This window comes from Aotus nancymaae, unplaced genomic scaffold, assembly GCF_030222135.1.
Source record: "Aotus nancymaae isolate 86718 unplaced genomic scaffold, 86718_ANA_hifiasm-v0.15.2.pri h1tg000016l, whole genome shotgun sequence".
Taxonomy (NCBI): Eukaryota; Metazoa; Chordata; class Mammalia; order Primates; family Aotidae; genus Aotus; species Aotus nancymaae.
This window is the reverse complement of record NW_026988428.1, coordinates 4,511,692-4,526,899: the sequence shown is the minus strand read 5'-3', so window position 1 is coordinate 4,526,899 and position 15,208 is coordinate 4,511,692. Positions and strand designations below refer to the sequence as shown.

General features: G+C 49.4%; 1 protein-coding gene across 3 annotated transcripts in view; it reads left to right on the top strand.

Annotated features, from left to right (window-relative positions):
- Window positions 1-15,208, top strand: part of ELK3 (ETS transcription factor ELK3) — a 77,805-nt gene that overhangs the window by 43,653 nt on the left and 18,944 nt on the right. For all 3 annotated transcript variants that reach the window (XM_021675598.2, XM_021675597.2, XM_064376851.1), the window contains one exon: window positions 14,330-15,124. In XM_021675598.2, the coding sequence (XP_021531273.1) occupies window positions 14,330-15,124 (795 nt within the window). The remainder of the gene's footprint in view (window positions 1-14,329; window positions 15,125-15,208) is intronic.

The following is a 15,208-nucleotide window of genomic DNA, read 5'->3' as shown; positions in this document are numbered from 1 at the left end:
GTGTTCCCCCCAAATAGGGCAGTTGCTAAGAAACAGGGATGAGCCAGAGGCCCGGGAGCGCCGTCAACACTGTGTTGATGAGGATGCTTCTGCGCCAGGGGCTCAGCTGCCAAAGCTCCTGCGGCCTTGCCAGATTCACTTACGTCAGGCTGTTGCCCAGGCCCACACCGAGGTTGCGTTTGCCAGCATGAGCGTTCCTGCTTCTGGGATTTTAGCTGCAGGAAAATGTAGTGGTTGTGTAGACAGACTCACAGAAACTCCAACATTCACAGCATAGCACCCACCTCCTGCCGTCCACCCACGCCTCAGCTGCTCCTCTGCACGGCCTCTTTCCCACCCCTGCCTGCGCCCCTCCACGGCTCCTCTCAGTTCCCAGCCCGAGTTTGTAGCATAAGGAAGGGATGCTCACGTGTGTGGAGCATTTTGTTTGAAGCCAGGCACTGCGCTAGGTATTTTTACATCTATTAACTCATTTTCCAGTTCGTGATGCGCCAGTGCTGGTGGTCAGTATTGAGCCTGTTTTAGAGGTGAGGAGGCTGAGTCTCCAAGGGGTGGAAGTCACAGACTCAAAAGGCAGCAGCAGGGCAGTGGCAGAGCTTTCAGACTAAGAGTGTCGACCCCCAAGGCCCATGCCTGGGCTTCCAAAGCTGGAGGGCGACACAGCTCCAGAGCCCTGGGCCTGACCTGAGTCCTGTATGCCTAGTGCTGCTGCTGCTGACCCCAAGGGCAGCCAGAGAGGAGAGACAGGCCCCCAGTATTTTTTAATTGAAATGACAATGGAAAAACCGCTGGCAGGATGATCCGAGTCAGCTGAGAATGTGAGTTCGAGTGGCCCCAGAACACCCCACACTTCCTACGGAAAGTACTGAGTGTGATGCTCCTCTACATGTGCGCCTCCCGGCGGCCTCCAGGAAGGACTCCAAGCTCCTTCCACCATCCAGCCCCAACCCAACCACCCTCGCTGCCTGGCTCACTCCAGGCCACCCTTCAGACTCCTCTCTGATTGTGCCTCCTCCAGGCCGTCCCTGTCCCACAGCCCCTCCCAGAGGGACTTGGTTTCTGCCTCTCCCTTATAGGGGGCCGCATGCTGGGTTTTCTTCCCGTTTCCTGCGTTCTGCAGTGCTGAGGGCGTGGCAGCACCAATCAAGCCTAGCGGGGATGAGTAAAAAGCAAGCATCCTTCTCCATAGCACAGAAGGGAGTCTGTCACTTTGGAAAGTCACCCTGGAGAGGATCCAAGAAAGCATCTTGCCCTACCTACCCCTCCTTTAGCAGGTGAGGACCCTTGAGGGGAGGGGAGTGTTTCCAAGTAAATTGGTGACAAAGCCAGGATGAGAAGATACTCCCAGACCACCTGTGGCTCATGACACACACTGCCCCGCCATGCCATCTGCCAGCATTGGAGGTGGTCACTCCATACAGGAAGGTCAAGGTCAGTGTGAGCAGCTCCCCCACCCAGCAGGGGAAAGGGGATATTTGCATTGGGGAGCAGTTTTGTTTTATTTTATTTATTTATTTATTTTTATTAGATGGAGTCTCACTCTGTCACCCAGGCTGGAGTGCAGTGGTGCTTTCTTGGTTCACTGCAACCTCCATCTCCTCGGTTCTAGTGATTCTCCTGCCTCAGCCTCCTCAGTAGCTGGGACTATAGGTGTGCTACCATGCCCAGCTGGTTTTTGTATTTTTAGTAGAGATGGAGTTTTACCTTGTTGGCCAGGCTGGTCTCGAACTCTTGACCTCAGGCGATCCACCTGCCTTGGCCTCAAGTGCTGGGATTACAGGTGTGAGCCACCACCAGGCCTGACAGTTTTATGTTCTATCTTTTAACACTTCTAAGGCCTTTGAATAAAAGGACCCTTGAGCGTTTAAGGAGAGCCAGGAGGCAGACGGGACTCCAAGTCCAGCCAAGAAGAGGGGGTGGAAAAATGCTGTGAACATCCAGCCGAAGCCTCCCGGGTCAGGGTGTCCTGCCAGGCCAGCAAGCCAGCCCTTCTCACCAGCACCCTCAGGGTGCCGTGGGTACTCAGGCGCAGGGATGAAGAGCGCCTGAACTTCAGGCTGGCTGAGTTTGGTGATAGTTCACGCTGCAGCTTACCAGTGCCAGAAGACACAGAAACCTCAACCCAGACCACAAGCAAACCTCCCCCGGGAGCCCAGCGGAGTCGGCCAGTTCAGAGACAGAGTTCCAGCCTTTGTTGGCAGCACGTCATTCTTAGAAGTTTGGAATGGGTGTGGGTGGGTGTGTGCGTGTGTGTGAGTGCACAACCTCCAAAGTTCAGCTTTGCACAAGGGATGGTGCTGGTACCATCGCAGCGGGCATGGCCACTGGCACTCCCGGGGTGGCACTCCTGGGGTGACCGGTGACCCCAGGCTGTGCCTCCTCTGCTTGCTCAACAGAGATTATTATTATTTTTGAGATGGAGTGTCACTCTGTCACCCAGGCTGGAGTGCATTGGCGCGATCTTGGCTCACTGCAACTTCGCCTCCTGGGTTCAAGTGATTCTTGTGCCTCAGCCTCCCGAGTAGCTGAGATTACAGGCACCCGCCACCACTCCCGGCTAATTTTTGTATTTTTAGTAGAGATAGGGTTTCACTGTGTTGGACAGGATGGTCTCAGTCTCCTGACCTCGTGATCCACCCGCGTCAGCCTCCCAAAGTGCTGGGATTACAGGCATGAACCACTGCTCCTGGCCGAACAGAGATGACTTTAAGAAAGGGGTGTATTAGTTTCCCAGAGCTGCTGGAACAAAGGACCCCAAACTTGGTGGCTCAAAACAACAGAAATATATTCTCTAGAAGTTTGGGAAGCCAGAAGTGTGAAATCTAGGTGTCTGCAGGGCCCCGCGCCCTCTGAAGGCCCTAGGGAAGAATCCCCCCTTGCCTCTTCGGCTTCTCGTGGGCCCCAGCCACCCTCGGTGTCCTTGGCTTGGAGCTGCCACACTCTGTCTCTGCCTTCATGTCACATGGCCTTCTTCCCTATGTGTGTCTTCATGTCTTCATGAGGACACAAGCCATTGACTGTGGTGCCTGCTCTAAATCCAGGATGGTTCCATGTCGACATCTTGAACTAATTACACCTGTAAAGACTTTCCAAATCAGATCTCATTCTAAGGTCCTTGGTGGACATAAATCTGGCAGGACCATTAAACTCACCGCAGAGGAGGGTGATGGGGGAAGATTGCCCTGGGTGAGAAGCAGCTCAGGTTGATGGGTCAGAGGAGTCTCACTCTGTGGCCCAGGCTGGAGTACAGTGGTGCATCTCAGCTCACTGCAACCTCTGCCTCCCGGGTTCAAGCAATTCTCCTGCCTCAGCCTCCCGAGTAGCTGAGACTACAGGTGCACATCACCGCATCCAGCTAGTTTTTGTATTTTTAGTAGAGACGGGGTTTCACCATGTTGACCAGGATGGTCTTGATCTCTTGACCTTGTGATCTGCCCACCTCGGCCTCCCAAAGTGCTTGGATTACAGGCATGAGCCACTGTGCCAAGCCAGATGCTCTTTAATAGCCGGATGTGGTGGCTCACACTTGTAATCCCAGTACTCTGGGGAAGCCAAGGTGAGAGGATTGCTTGAGCCCGTGAGTTCAAGATCGTAAGATGCTCTTTAGTGGGGGTGGATGTGAGGTGAAGCCTACCCCCCAGTCATTTGTAGCAGAGTCTAGTATGGCCAGCTAACTGCTCACTGTGCCTTCTGCTTCCGATGGCAGAGACAGGGCATGTCACAGCCCATCCAAGCTGCTGTGGGGCACTTCAAGGACAGAAGCCAGCTTCGCTCCTCTGTGCCTCAGAGCCCGGCACAGGCCCTCCCAGAGGAGAGTGTGTATTCAGTCTTCATTGAAAGCTGGGTGTGGTGGCTCAAACCTATAGTCCCAGCTACTTGGGAGGCTGAGACTGGAGGACCACTTGAGCCCAGGAGCTCCAGGCTGCAGTGTGTAACAGTCATGCCTGTGAATAGCCACTGCACTCCAGTCTGGGCAATGCCAGCAGGACCCCGTCTCTAAAAAACAAAAACAATGTTTGCTGAAAGAATGTTTGCTTGTTGGAGAGATACAGTGACTGCTTGTTCTAACTTTGGAGAAAGGACACTTCGGGTTTCATATCAGGAAAGAGTGAGTCACACTGTGGTCTGGATGGGAACCCAAAACCAGGCGTTGAAGAAAATGTGTTGGCCAGGAAGCCGCGGCCTGGAGACACTCTTCTGCTGCATGGGGGTGGTGTGAATGAACTCAGCTGGGAGCCCCGGGTCCTGCATCTGTGAAGTGGGTATCAAAGCATTGTGAGGTTAACAGGAGATTGTGTGCGAGCATTCTGTAAACTGTAAAGTGAGGTGCCCATCCAAGCAATTTGCCCGGAAGCCAGAAGAAAATGAAAAGTGTGATATAATGAGCAGTGTGTACAATTAGTTTATTGCATGTTAAGCAAAATTCACTGGGTGAGGGGTCATGTTTTAAGGACTTGTATGAGTGAGGGACTGACTACACTGAGTCTTTAGAGAAAACTAGCCTATGGGGGCCGGGCGCGGTGGCTCACGCCTGTAATGCCAGCACATTGGGAAGCCGAGGCGGGCAGATCATGAGGTCATTAGTTCGAGACCAGCCTGACCAACATGGTGAAACCCCATCTCTACTAAAAATACAAAAATTAGCTAGGCATGGTGGCGCACGACTGTAATCCCAGCTACTCAGGAGGCTGAGACAGGAGAATGGCTTGAACACAGGAGGCAGAGGTTGCAGTGAGCTGAGATCGCGCCACTGCACTCCAGCCTGGGCAACAGAGTGAGACTCCATCTCAAAAAAAAAAAAGAAAAAGAAAAGGAAAAAGAAAAAAATAGCCTATGGGGTATTTTTATTCCTGTTTTAGGGGTAAGTAAACTGAGACCTGTGTAGATGTTCAGTAACTTTCCTGAGGTCATAGGAAGCAGAGAGGCTGGAATTCAAGCCCCGATCTGTTCACCCCAGCACTGGTTCCATGTAACGTGACCCGTCAAGGCTCCTGGCCTGTGTGTCCTGGTGTGAGCTGCTGCTGGGCACAGGGCTGGGGACAGTCGGGGGAGCTCAGCAATGGGTGCCATCACTGGGCTGTGTGTGGTGGACGCAGCTTCCTGTTGTTTCTGTCACCCTCGTCACTTGGATGGCATGCCACTTAGAGGTCGGCTGCTTATGTCCAATCTGCTGCAGTGGGACTGCTGGGTCCCTGGTGCCTCCTGCTAGGGTGGCCCTCCAAAGCTACCTTCTTTACCCTGTGGCTTGGCAGAGGCAGTTCTATTTCTAGGTGATGAACAGACCTTACGGAAGATTGATCTTTTCCACCCAAGGAGCTAGAAATAACTGTTGTTAAGCAAGGCCTGTGCTTTCTCAGCAAGAGCTGGCTTTCCCAGGCACTCTGCAGTTAACCCCACGATTACTCTGGAATGCAGAGACCCCGTGGCCCTGAGGGTTTACTGTAGCAGCAGCCTCTGCTTCCAAATGCAGCCGCTTTCTGGAAGAGGGTGTGGTGGTGGAACAGAAGTGGCTTAGGTCTTGGCAGTCGATACAATCGGGTTCAAACTTTGGCTCCACCAGTTACAAGCTGTGTGATCCTGGGCTAGTCAGCTTTTTAGTTCCTATTTCTTTCTCTTAAAATTCTTAATTTGACAAGTAATACATATCAAATACATTTTCTTTTTTTTTGAGTCAGAGTTTTGCTCTTGTTGCCCAGGCTGGAGTACAATGGTGCAATCTCAGCTCACTGCAACTTCTGCCTCCCAGGTTCACGCGATTCTCCTGTCTCAGCCTCCCGAGTCGCTGGGATTACAGGCATATGCCACCACGTGAGGCTAATTTTGTATCTTGAGTAGAGACGGGGTTTCTCCATGTTGGTCAATCTGGTCTCGAACTCCCGACCTCAGGTGATCTGCCCACCTCGGCCTCCCAAAGTGCTGGGATTACAGGCGTGAGCCACCACGCCTGGCCTTCAAATACATATTTTTTTAGTGTGAAAATGCACACAAGCAAAAAGAAATGCGAAAAATCACTGTTAAATTTTATTATATATCTTTCAAGATTAATTTTTCTATCTCCTTTTATTTAAACATATATGCATATATACAATTGAAAACATAAATATATATGCAATAGAAAATTACTTCATTAAAATAGTGGAATTATCTCATTCATACTGTTGTTTTTTCATCTAATACATATTTAAAGGTCTGGGAAAATGTTAGCAGTGTCGTGTCCCCTGACATAGCTCCATGGTGTTCCATCACATGGCTCTCTCAGTATTCAGCCTACCCTCTGGTGGTGGGCAGGTGGATATAACCTCAGTGTCCAGGGGGACCTTGGCTTCTCCATCTCTGCCGTGGGATAGCAGTGCCCATTCTGCAAGGCAGCAGTGTGCGCTCAGCATGCGGCTGGCCCTCATAAATGCCGGCTTCTTTCCTTGTCCTTTCTCTGCACTGGTTCCTTTCACATAGGGGATCTACCACGATGAGATGAGTGAGCCCCAAATAAATGCATCATCTCGTGTGTCTGCCCAGCACCTGAACTGGTTCCCACCTCAGGGGTCTCAGTGACAGGGGCTCAGAGCCAGAGGAGCCCCGAGCCAAGGCCAGGCCCAAGCAGAGGTGGCAAGGCTGCGTCTGGGCAGCATGGTGCTGCTCTGAGAGGCCACGGGGAGCAGTTGAGATGAGCTGGGTGCCTGGTTAGTGTCCGCACCACCTTTCGGGGCCTGACGTGTGGCGTCTCGCCTGCAGGCTGCCACCAGCGTCTAAGCAGAGCACGTGGATCCCGCAGTTCACATCTGCGGCTCCCTGCGTCCCCCTCCTCCAACTTCCCCAAATTAATTGGATTGTGTGAGGTTCCCCGTTACAGTGGATGTCAAGTGCTGGCCGTGTTAGGCACAATGTAATATAAGCCTTGTATCTCTTGTCGGAACCCAACTAAATAAAAACACCATGTTTCCCCTGCACAGTTGAGATATGTAAACCAGTTATAATTCTGCCTGCTGTACGACTGAGCATGTTACCCAGAACTTTGGATAAAGCTAACAGAATATGCAGTCTTCTGTGAGGGTTAATTTTGTCTATTAAATTGTCATTAGGGCTGACAGAGGGTGATATTTAGGTTTTGTTCTGTTTTTGCTTAAATGGGAGTGTAAAAATAATGAGAATACCAATAGCTAGTATATGCCATGGGGCTTGTCATGCATGGATATTTCAGACGTTCTGATAGAAGCTGTACATGGATGTCTCATTCAGTCCCATGAGGCAGATGGATCAGTCCCCATTTTATAGATGAGGAAACTGAGGCATCGAACTCAGGAATTGACTCGGGAGCCCCTCCTTTTAATCCACACAGCAGCCCTTGTGATAGGGTCAAGTGGGTATTTATTGGAAAGGTCCCCTGCTCTGTCCCCCTTACCCAGTGCAGGGGTTAAGAAAGGCCTGTTTGAGGCCGGGCACGGTGGCACATGCCTGTAATAATCCCAGCACTTTGGGAAACTGAGGAAGGTGGATCACCTGAGGTCAGGAGTTCGAGACCAGGCTGATCAACATGGAGAAACCCCATCTCTACTAAATATACAAAATTAGCCAGGCATGGTGGTGCATGCCTATAATCCCAGCTACTCAGGAGGCTGAGGCAGGAGAATTGCTTGAACCTGGGAAGCAGAGGTTGCGGTGAGCCAAGATCGCACCATTGCACTCCAACCTAGGCAACAAGAGTGAATCTCCGTCTCAAAAAAAAAAAGAGAAAGGCCTGTGTGTTAGGAAGTCGGCAGCACAACCGATCCTGCTTGCTTAGTGAGCCACTGACATTTCTCAATTTTGAGAACGAGGTAGGAGAGTTGCAGAATCAGAGGGCAGGAGCACTGTTTCCAGGGTGCTCTGGAATGGCAGAGGATCGAGGGGCCGGACCACAATGATGGGGAACTTGCCACAGGTCTGGCTCCTTGTGGGGAGGAAAAATGGAAGATCAGATAACAAGACTAAGCGAACTCCAGACGCATCACCTGAGGTAAAAATTGGGGGTGCCAGAGCAGAGTGAGTGGACGGACACGTTCAGCAAATATTTGTTGTATCAGTGGACGGGTGAAATTACAGCTCATTAAGCTCTCAGGATTTGTGAGGTTGTACGTGGCATGTGGAGTTTGCTTGTGGCCTCTAGTGTCTGCCTGGGAGTTTTCAGTTTAAAAATGCCAGCAAAGAAGCACAGGCAGGTATGTGTATGGGATACGCCCACGTGGAGCTTTAACCAGCCTGGGAATTAGCCATGGAAAGTTGTGTCGTTCATGCCTGTGTCTTTATGCTTAAAATTGTGTCGTTCACGCCTGCGGCTCTCACAGGGTCAGTTTATGCTTGGGTCAGTTTTCCTTATACTTAGTAATTCATACAACAAACAGCTAACTCATTTTAATATAATCCTAATTTAACATTGTTATTAAGAAGGTAAATCTGGCCAGATGCAGTGGTTCATGCCTGTAATCCCAGCATTTTGGAAGGCTGAGGTAGGCAATCATGAGGTCAGGAGATTGAGACCATTCTGGCTAACACAATGAAACCCCATCTCTACTAAAAAAACAAAAAAAATTAGCCGGGCATGGTGGCATGCACCTATAATCCCAGCTACTCAGGAGGCTGAGGCAGGAGAATCACTTGAACCCAGGAGGCGGAGATTGCAGTGAGCCGAGATTGCGCCACTGCACTCCGGCCTGGCGACAGAGCAAGACTCTGTCTCAAAGAAAAAAATAAAAAGGTAACTCTAATTCCATATGCATCTTTTCATTACCTAGCACTGCATATACTTATAAATTACAGAACTTATTGAAATATTTCTCATCTGTCTGCTGCTTGGGATTATTTACAGGCTCCTTCCTCTTCAAAGGGCAGAGTGGACTCTGCGGGTCTGTGCGTGTTTGTGTGTGTACATATTTAAACACACTGTGGACACCCATACCTGTTCTTATAGGTATGCTTGTAACCTGTCAGGGTAACAGACAGCACTGAAATGGAAAGGCATTTTCTATGCAGTTTAAGTGAAATAACTGAGGGACCCTCTCATGGGATGCCTTGGTCCCCAGAGGTGGCTGGAGGGTTGGGAAGGGTTCTTTTGCACAAGTCTGCCCGGAATCCTGTCCCAAATGGACTGCTTGCCCTTTTGGCTACTGCATTCTCAAAATGGCAACTTGGCCGGGGTGACAGTGAGCTTAATTTTGGTATCCAATCTTCCTCTTTCGCCTGGAACTGCCACTGAAGTCTGTTTTAAGGGGATGTTGCTTTTTCCCATCACTAAAATTGGTCCCATCCTTGCTGCCCGGAACCTTACATGGAATGCCTGCCAGGCGAAGAGGCACTGCCTTTTTGCAAATACGTAGTTAGTGGGAAATTACAAAGAGGCTGGTCCCACCCGTGTAAGGGGGAAGCGGATGTGTGTAACACTCTTGAAAACCACACTGGACACACACTCAGCTCCACCCAACACAGACCAGCCTCGCTCAGATTACCAGGCAACTGTGAGCAACAAATACTTGTGAGTCTGGGATTGAAGGGATGGGAACTAGACTTTTTCTAAATATCCTCATCACTTACCATAATAAGAGCTCCTGACCAACTGTTCTTGTGTCCCGGGCTGCCTAAGTTGGCTGAGTCTTGTGTCACCCTTCATGGTAGCCAGGAGCTCAGGAGTCACATTGCCTGGGTGCCGTCTGCTCTCTCTAGGTACAAGCTTGCCATAGTGTCTGATTTATACTTCCTGAGCCTCAGTCTGCTCATCTCCAAAATGGGGATAATAATCATTCCAGTCTCCGAGAGGATGAAGTGAGTTGATGTTTGTCAGGTTCTTAGAAGATAGCCTGACAAATAATACATGCTCAGCCTGACACTGAGTCTTCTCAACAAACTGTGTTGGAAGGAGACTTCCCTCTGGAAGCCACAGAGGGAGCTTCCAGCATATAGGCCACTGCTCCTGGGGGCAGTCCTGGAAGATAAGTAAGAAGGGGCTGTCCGTTCAGCTGCAGGGACACACGTCCTCTGAGCCCACGCGTTTCCTAATCCTCCAGCCGCAGGCACCGCTGTGGGGGGCTTTCCTTACCGGCTCCCTCGTGTAGTGGACGTCCCGGGTGCTGGGTCACTGGGCTGCATTGTTCTGACTCACTTACTCTGTCCAGCCCTGCCCTCTTCTCTCCGCATTCCATTCTTAGCCTTCGCCCCTGGCAGGTTTCCAGGTAGCCAGATCGAATCTGTCTTTCCCATGGTCTCCAAAGAAGCACAACCTGCCTCGGTTCTTTCCAGTGGCTGTCATTTCCACCTTTTGGCCAGCTATTGTCTCCATCCCTGTCACTGTGTAACCTATCCCCAGAAAACTCTGGGTGTTCTCTCTGCTCCCCCCGCAGAGGCTGCAGCTACCGAAGGGCCCTTCCCAGCCTCTCCCCCAACTTTTTTTTTTTTTTTTTGAGTCAGTCTTGCTCTGTTGCCCAGGCTGGAGTGCAATGGCTGACATGATCTCCACCACAACCTCTCCCTCCTGGGTTCAAGCAATTCTCCTGCCTCAGCCTCCGGAGTATCTGGGATTGCAGGCCTGCGCTACCACGCCCGGCTAATTTTTTATATTTTTAGTAGAGATGGGGTTTTAGCATGTTGGCCAGGCTGGTTTCGAACTCCTGACCTCAGATGATCCACCCCCATCGGCCTCCCAAAGTGCTGGGATTACAGGCGTGAGCCACTGCGCCCGGCTGCAGCTCCCTTTTTGTGTTGGGTAGGGGTTGACATGTTAGGACAGTCGCTGTCTAGCTATAGGAAGTTCCCACTCTCTTCTACTTAAACACGTGAAATACTTGATTCTGTATGTTCTTTTCTTTAAAACCAGCTTCATTAAGACATAATTCACATGCCACACAATTCATCCACTTACTGTGTACAGTTCATTGGCTCCAAGCACAGAGTTCTGCATCCATCACCATAATCCACTTTAGAACGTTTTCATTACCCCAAAAAGAAACCCATGCCTCCTTCCTTCCATCTCTCTCAGCTCTAGGTAACCATACTCTACTTTCTGTTTTTTTGTATGGATTTCATGATTCCGGACATTTTATATGAATAGAATCATATGTGGCCTTTATCATGTAATATCTGACTGCTTTCACTTTGCAGTACGTCATAGAATAGAATATTCCATTCTATGGCTCATGCCTGTAGTGCCAGCACTTTGGGAGGTCAAGGCAGGCAGATCACCTGAGACCAGGAATTCAAGACCAGCCTGGCCAATGTGGTGAAATCCCATTTCTACAAAAATACAAAAATTAGCCGGGCATGATGGTGGGTGCCTGTAATCCCATGTACTTGGGAAACTGGGGCAGGAGAATTGCTTGAACCCAGGAGGCAGAGGTTGCAGTGAGCCAAGATTGCGCCACAGCACTCTAGCCTGGGTGACAGAGTGAAACTCTGTCTCAAAAAAAAAAAAAAATCTATGATTCTATGTAATGAATTTGAGGCCCATTATGTTACATTTGTTCCTTACTATTCCATAGTATAGTAAGTCATCATTCCTCAAATAATGAATTCTAGGCCCCAGTCATATTGTAGCAGATTCATTCTTTACTACAGCTGATAATATTCCATTGTAAGGATGCCCAGCGTTTTATTTGTCCTCTTGCTGGTGGTCAACATGTGGTCGTTCCTCATGTTCTTTTTAACACAGCAAGGCCTGATGATCTGTCTGAGGTTGCCTTTCAGTTCCCAACCATTTTTTGAGCAGGGGAGACATTTTTTGTCATTTTTTTCCTAGCCCTAAATTATTTCCTGATGCGCCCATGAATGTAATCCCACCTTAGACACAATGTTACAAACCTGTAAGAAAATTAAAGGTTTTTTTTGAAAAAGAAAAAAAAAAACAATTAGTTTTTAAGATTTGTTAGAAGAAATGGTTCAGATAATTTTTCTTCTGTGTTTTTATTTCGGCTCTAAATAAAACGTTTATAGAAGTTTGTCTTTTGTGTAATTATTTAGCCTCTAAAAATTCACTCAGTTTAGTTCAAACTGGCTGAGGGAAAAAAGAAAGTTTTCCCTCAGGGAGGAAAATATTATGAGCTAAAACTAAAAATACCTTAGAATTTTAGCAAAGGAAGCATTAGCACGCCAGGCCGGCACACTGTCTTTTTAATAGGAATTGACTCTGGGTCAGGTGGGTCCAATGACACCCTGATTTAATTTATTTCCTGCTGGGAGCTGATGTTCCCGGGCACGTTTTCTGACCCAGAGCACTCGGCAGAGACGCTGCTAACGAGGCCCAGGTGGAAAACCTCGAAGTTTCCCGCATTTCTCTGAAGGTTTGTAAGGGCTGTTCAGCTTTGAGTGGCAGTGTGAGTGTGAGGTCGGTGGCGTAAACGGGACTCCGCAGGTTAAATTGCAGGTGGGAGCTCCAGGATGCAGCAGGGTGGCCGCAGCCACTGGAGCTGCTGTTTGAACAGGCCTTGACTGTAATCTAAGGTGCCCTCGGCATGGGCCTGTGTGCAGGTGCCCGGCGAAGTCTCTCCACGGCTGTGTGTGTGGGATCTCCTGTGCTGAACGGGGCCCTTAAATGTGCCCTTCGCTCCCATCATTTAAGTGGGAGACAAGGCAAATCAGAACGTCGTTATGTAAAGAACGGCAGGCAGACACGTATTTAGAACCACGCTATTGATTTCAAAAAGGACATCAACATTCAGTTCAATTTCATGTCTATTAGGGGAATATTTGATTCTCTCCCCCTAAACGTGTGTGGGACTGTGAAAAAGCTTAGGCTCTAGAACCAGTGGATGTTGGTGGTTGTTGGGCAAACGGCTCCCCATCTCTGGGATCTTGTTTGTGTCAGAAGGATGACACCCTCTACCTCTAGCAGGGCTAGTGTGGGGATCCAGCAAGGTGGCTTACGTACAACCCCCAGTACAGAAGACAGGGACTCAGTCAGAGCTGCTTCTAAAGCTCTTCTCGAAATGATCTTTTTTTAACCCTCACTCATACCCAAGTTTTAGGTGGAACAGTGTCTAAGGAAACAGAGTCCTTTTCCCATAGGATGGTGCTGGGTTTTTGTGCCTGGGAGAGACCATCTTTGTCTCTGTCAGCCTCAAGATTCATCCACAGGGCAAGGCACACAGCAAGCATTTGGTAGGTAAATATAGAATCCAGTGGCTTTGGCAGGGAATTCATGTATCCATTTAATAAACCTCAAGAACGGCACAGCCTTTAATATAAAGTCCCTTCTCCCAAAGGGCTGCAAAAACTTTTGCAATGATTATTGCTTTTCGTTGATAGCCTAATGTTTGAGGACTGGAGCCATAAACTGAAGAGCCAGAAGTAGACACCAGCAACTAAAAATACTGTCTGTGAATGTCACAGATATTCAGAGTAGACAATTTGTTTTTCCTCCAGTGGCTTTCTTCGAAAAAATAAATAAAAAGGAAAAATATGATTACATGAGTTAAGAAAACATTGTAGTGTTTGATGATAATAACTTGCATTTTATAATGCTTTCCAGCTTACAGAATGCTTTCTCATTATTATTTCATTGAATTCTTCTGACTCCCAGAGGTAGGTAAGACAATACTGCGTTTGGTTAAGGAAGTGCTGCCTCTTCCTCTTCACCTACCAGGTGTCTGTGTGAGATACGGAAGTGCTCTAAGCTTATTTTCCTAATTTTTAGAATAGGAATCACAACACCTTCCTTTTAGGATTGGCTGTTCAGATTGTATGAGATCAGGTCTGAATAATCCCATCCCCATAGTAAGGGCTTCATAAATGGCAGCTGTTACTATGTTATTACATAGAATAATCCTCATCGGACCAAGGTTGGGGGATTGCTTGAGTCCAGGAGTTTGAGACCAGCCTGAGCAACAAAGTGAGATGCTGTCGCTACAAAAAAATAAAAATATATATGTAATCGGGGCATGGTGGCATGCGTCTGTAGTCCCAGCCATTCAGGAGGTGGAGGCAGGAGGATCACTTGAGTCCAGGAGGTTGAGACTGCAGTGAGCCCTGTTCGCGCCACTGCACTCCAGCCTGGGCGACAGAGTGAAACCTTTGAAACCTTGTCTAAAAAATCATCATCATTGTCATCATCATCATCATCTTCCTTTCTTGACAGATGAGGAAACTCAAAGTGGCACTTAATTTGCTAAACATCAAAACCCTAGTAATGGCAGAACTGGAATGCAAGTCTAATTCTCCTGCTTCCAACTTTATTCCTATTTCTTCTCCTTAGCCAAGAATGTGTATCAGAAACATTTTGGTGCTTCCGCCAGCGACACTGACCATTATCATGAGCTCTTACATGGTTTCTCCAGCGCACTCATATTTTCAGTGTCTGCTTTTGTATTTGCAGAACATCATCAAGAAGGTGATCGGGCAGAAGTTTGTGTACAAGTTCGTCTCTTTCCCGGAGATCCTGAAGATGGATCCTCATGCGGTGGAGATCAGCCGGGAGAGCCTTCTGCTGCAGGACAGCGACTGCAAAGTGTCTCCCGAGGGCCGCGAGGCTCACAAACACGGCCTGGCCGCCCTCAAAAGCACCAGCCGCAATGAATACATCCACTCAGGCCTGTACTCGTCCTTCACCATCAATTCCCTGCAGAACCCACCGGACGCCTTCAAGGCCATCAAGACGGAGAAGCTGGAGGAGCCGCCCGAAGACAGCCCCCCCGTGGAAGAAGTCAGGACTGTAATCAGGTTTGTGACCAATAAAACCGACAAGCACGTCACCAGGCCAGTGGTGTCCCTGCCTTCCACATCAGAGGCTGCGGCGGCCTCCGCCTTCCTGGCCTCGTCCGTCTCGGCCAAGATCTCCTCTTTAATGTTGCCAAACGCTGCCAGTATTTCATCTGCCTCACCCTTCTCATCTCGGTCCCCGTCCCTGTCCCCCAACTCGCCCCTCCCTTCTGAACACAGAAGCCTCTTCCTGGAGGCCGCCTGCCATGACTCCGATTCCCTGGAGCCCTTGAACCTGTCATCGGGCTCCAAGACCAAGTCTCCATCTCTTCCCCCAAAGGCCAAAAAACCCAAAGGCTTGGAAATCTCAGCGCCCCCACTGGTGCTCTCCGGCACTGACATTGGCTCCATCGCCCTCAACAGCCCAGCCCTCCCCTCGGGATCCCTCACCCCAGCCTTCTTCACCGCACAGGTAAGAGTCATTCCTGTCTTCCTGGCCACAGCCAGCCTCAGTGGCTTAGCAAAAAAGAAAGATCCACTACAGCAACTTCCTTCT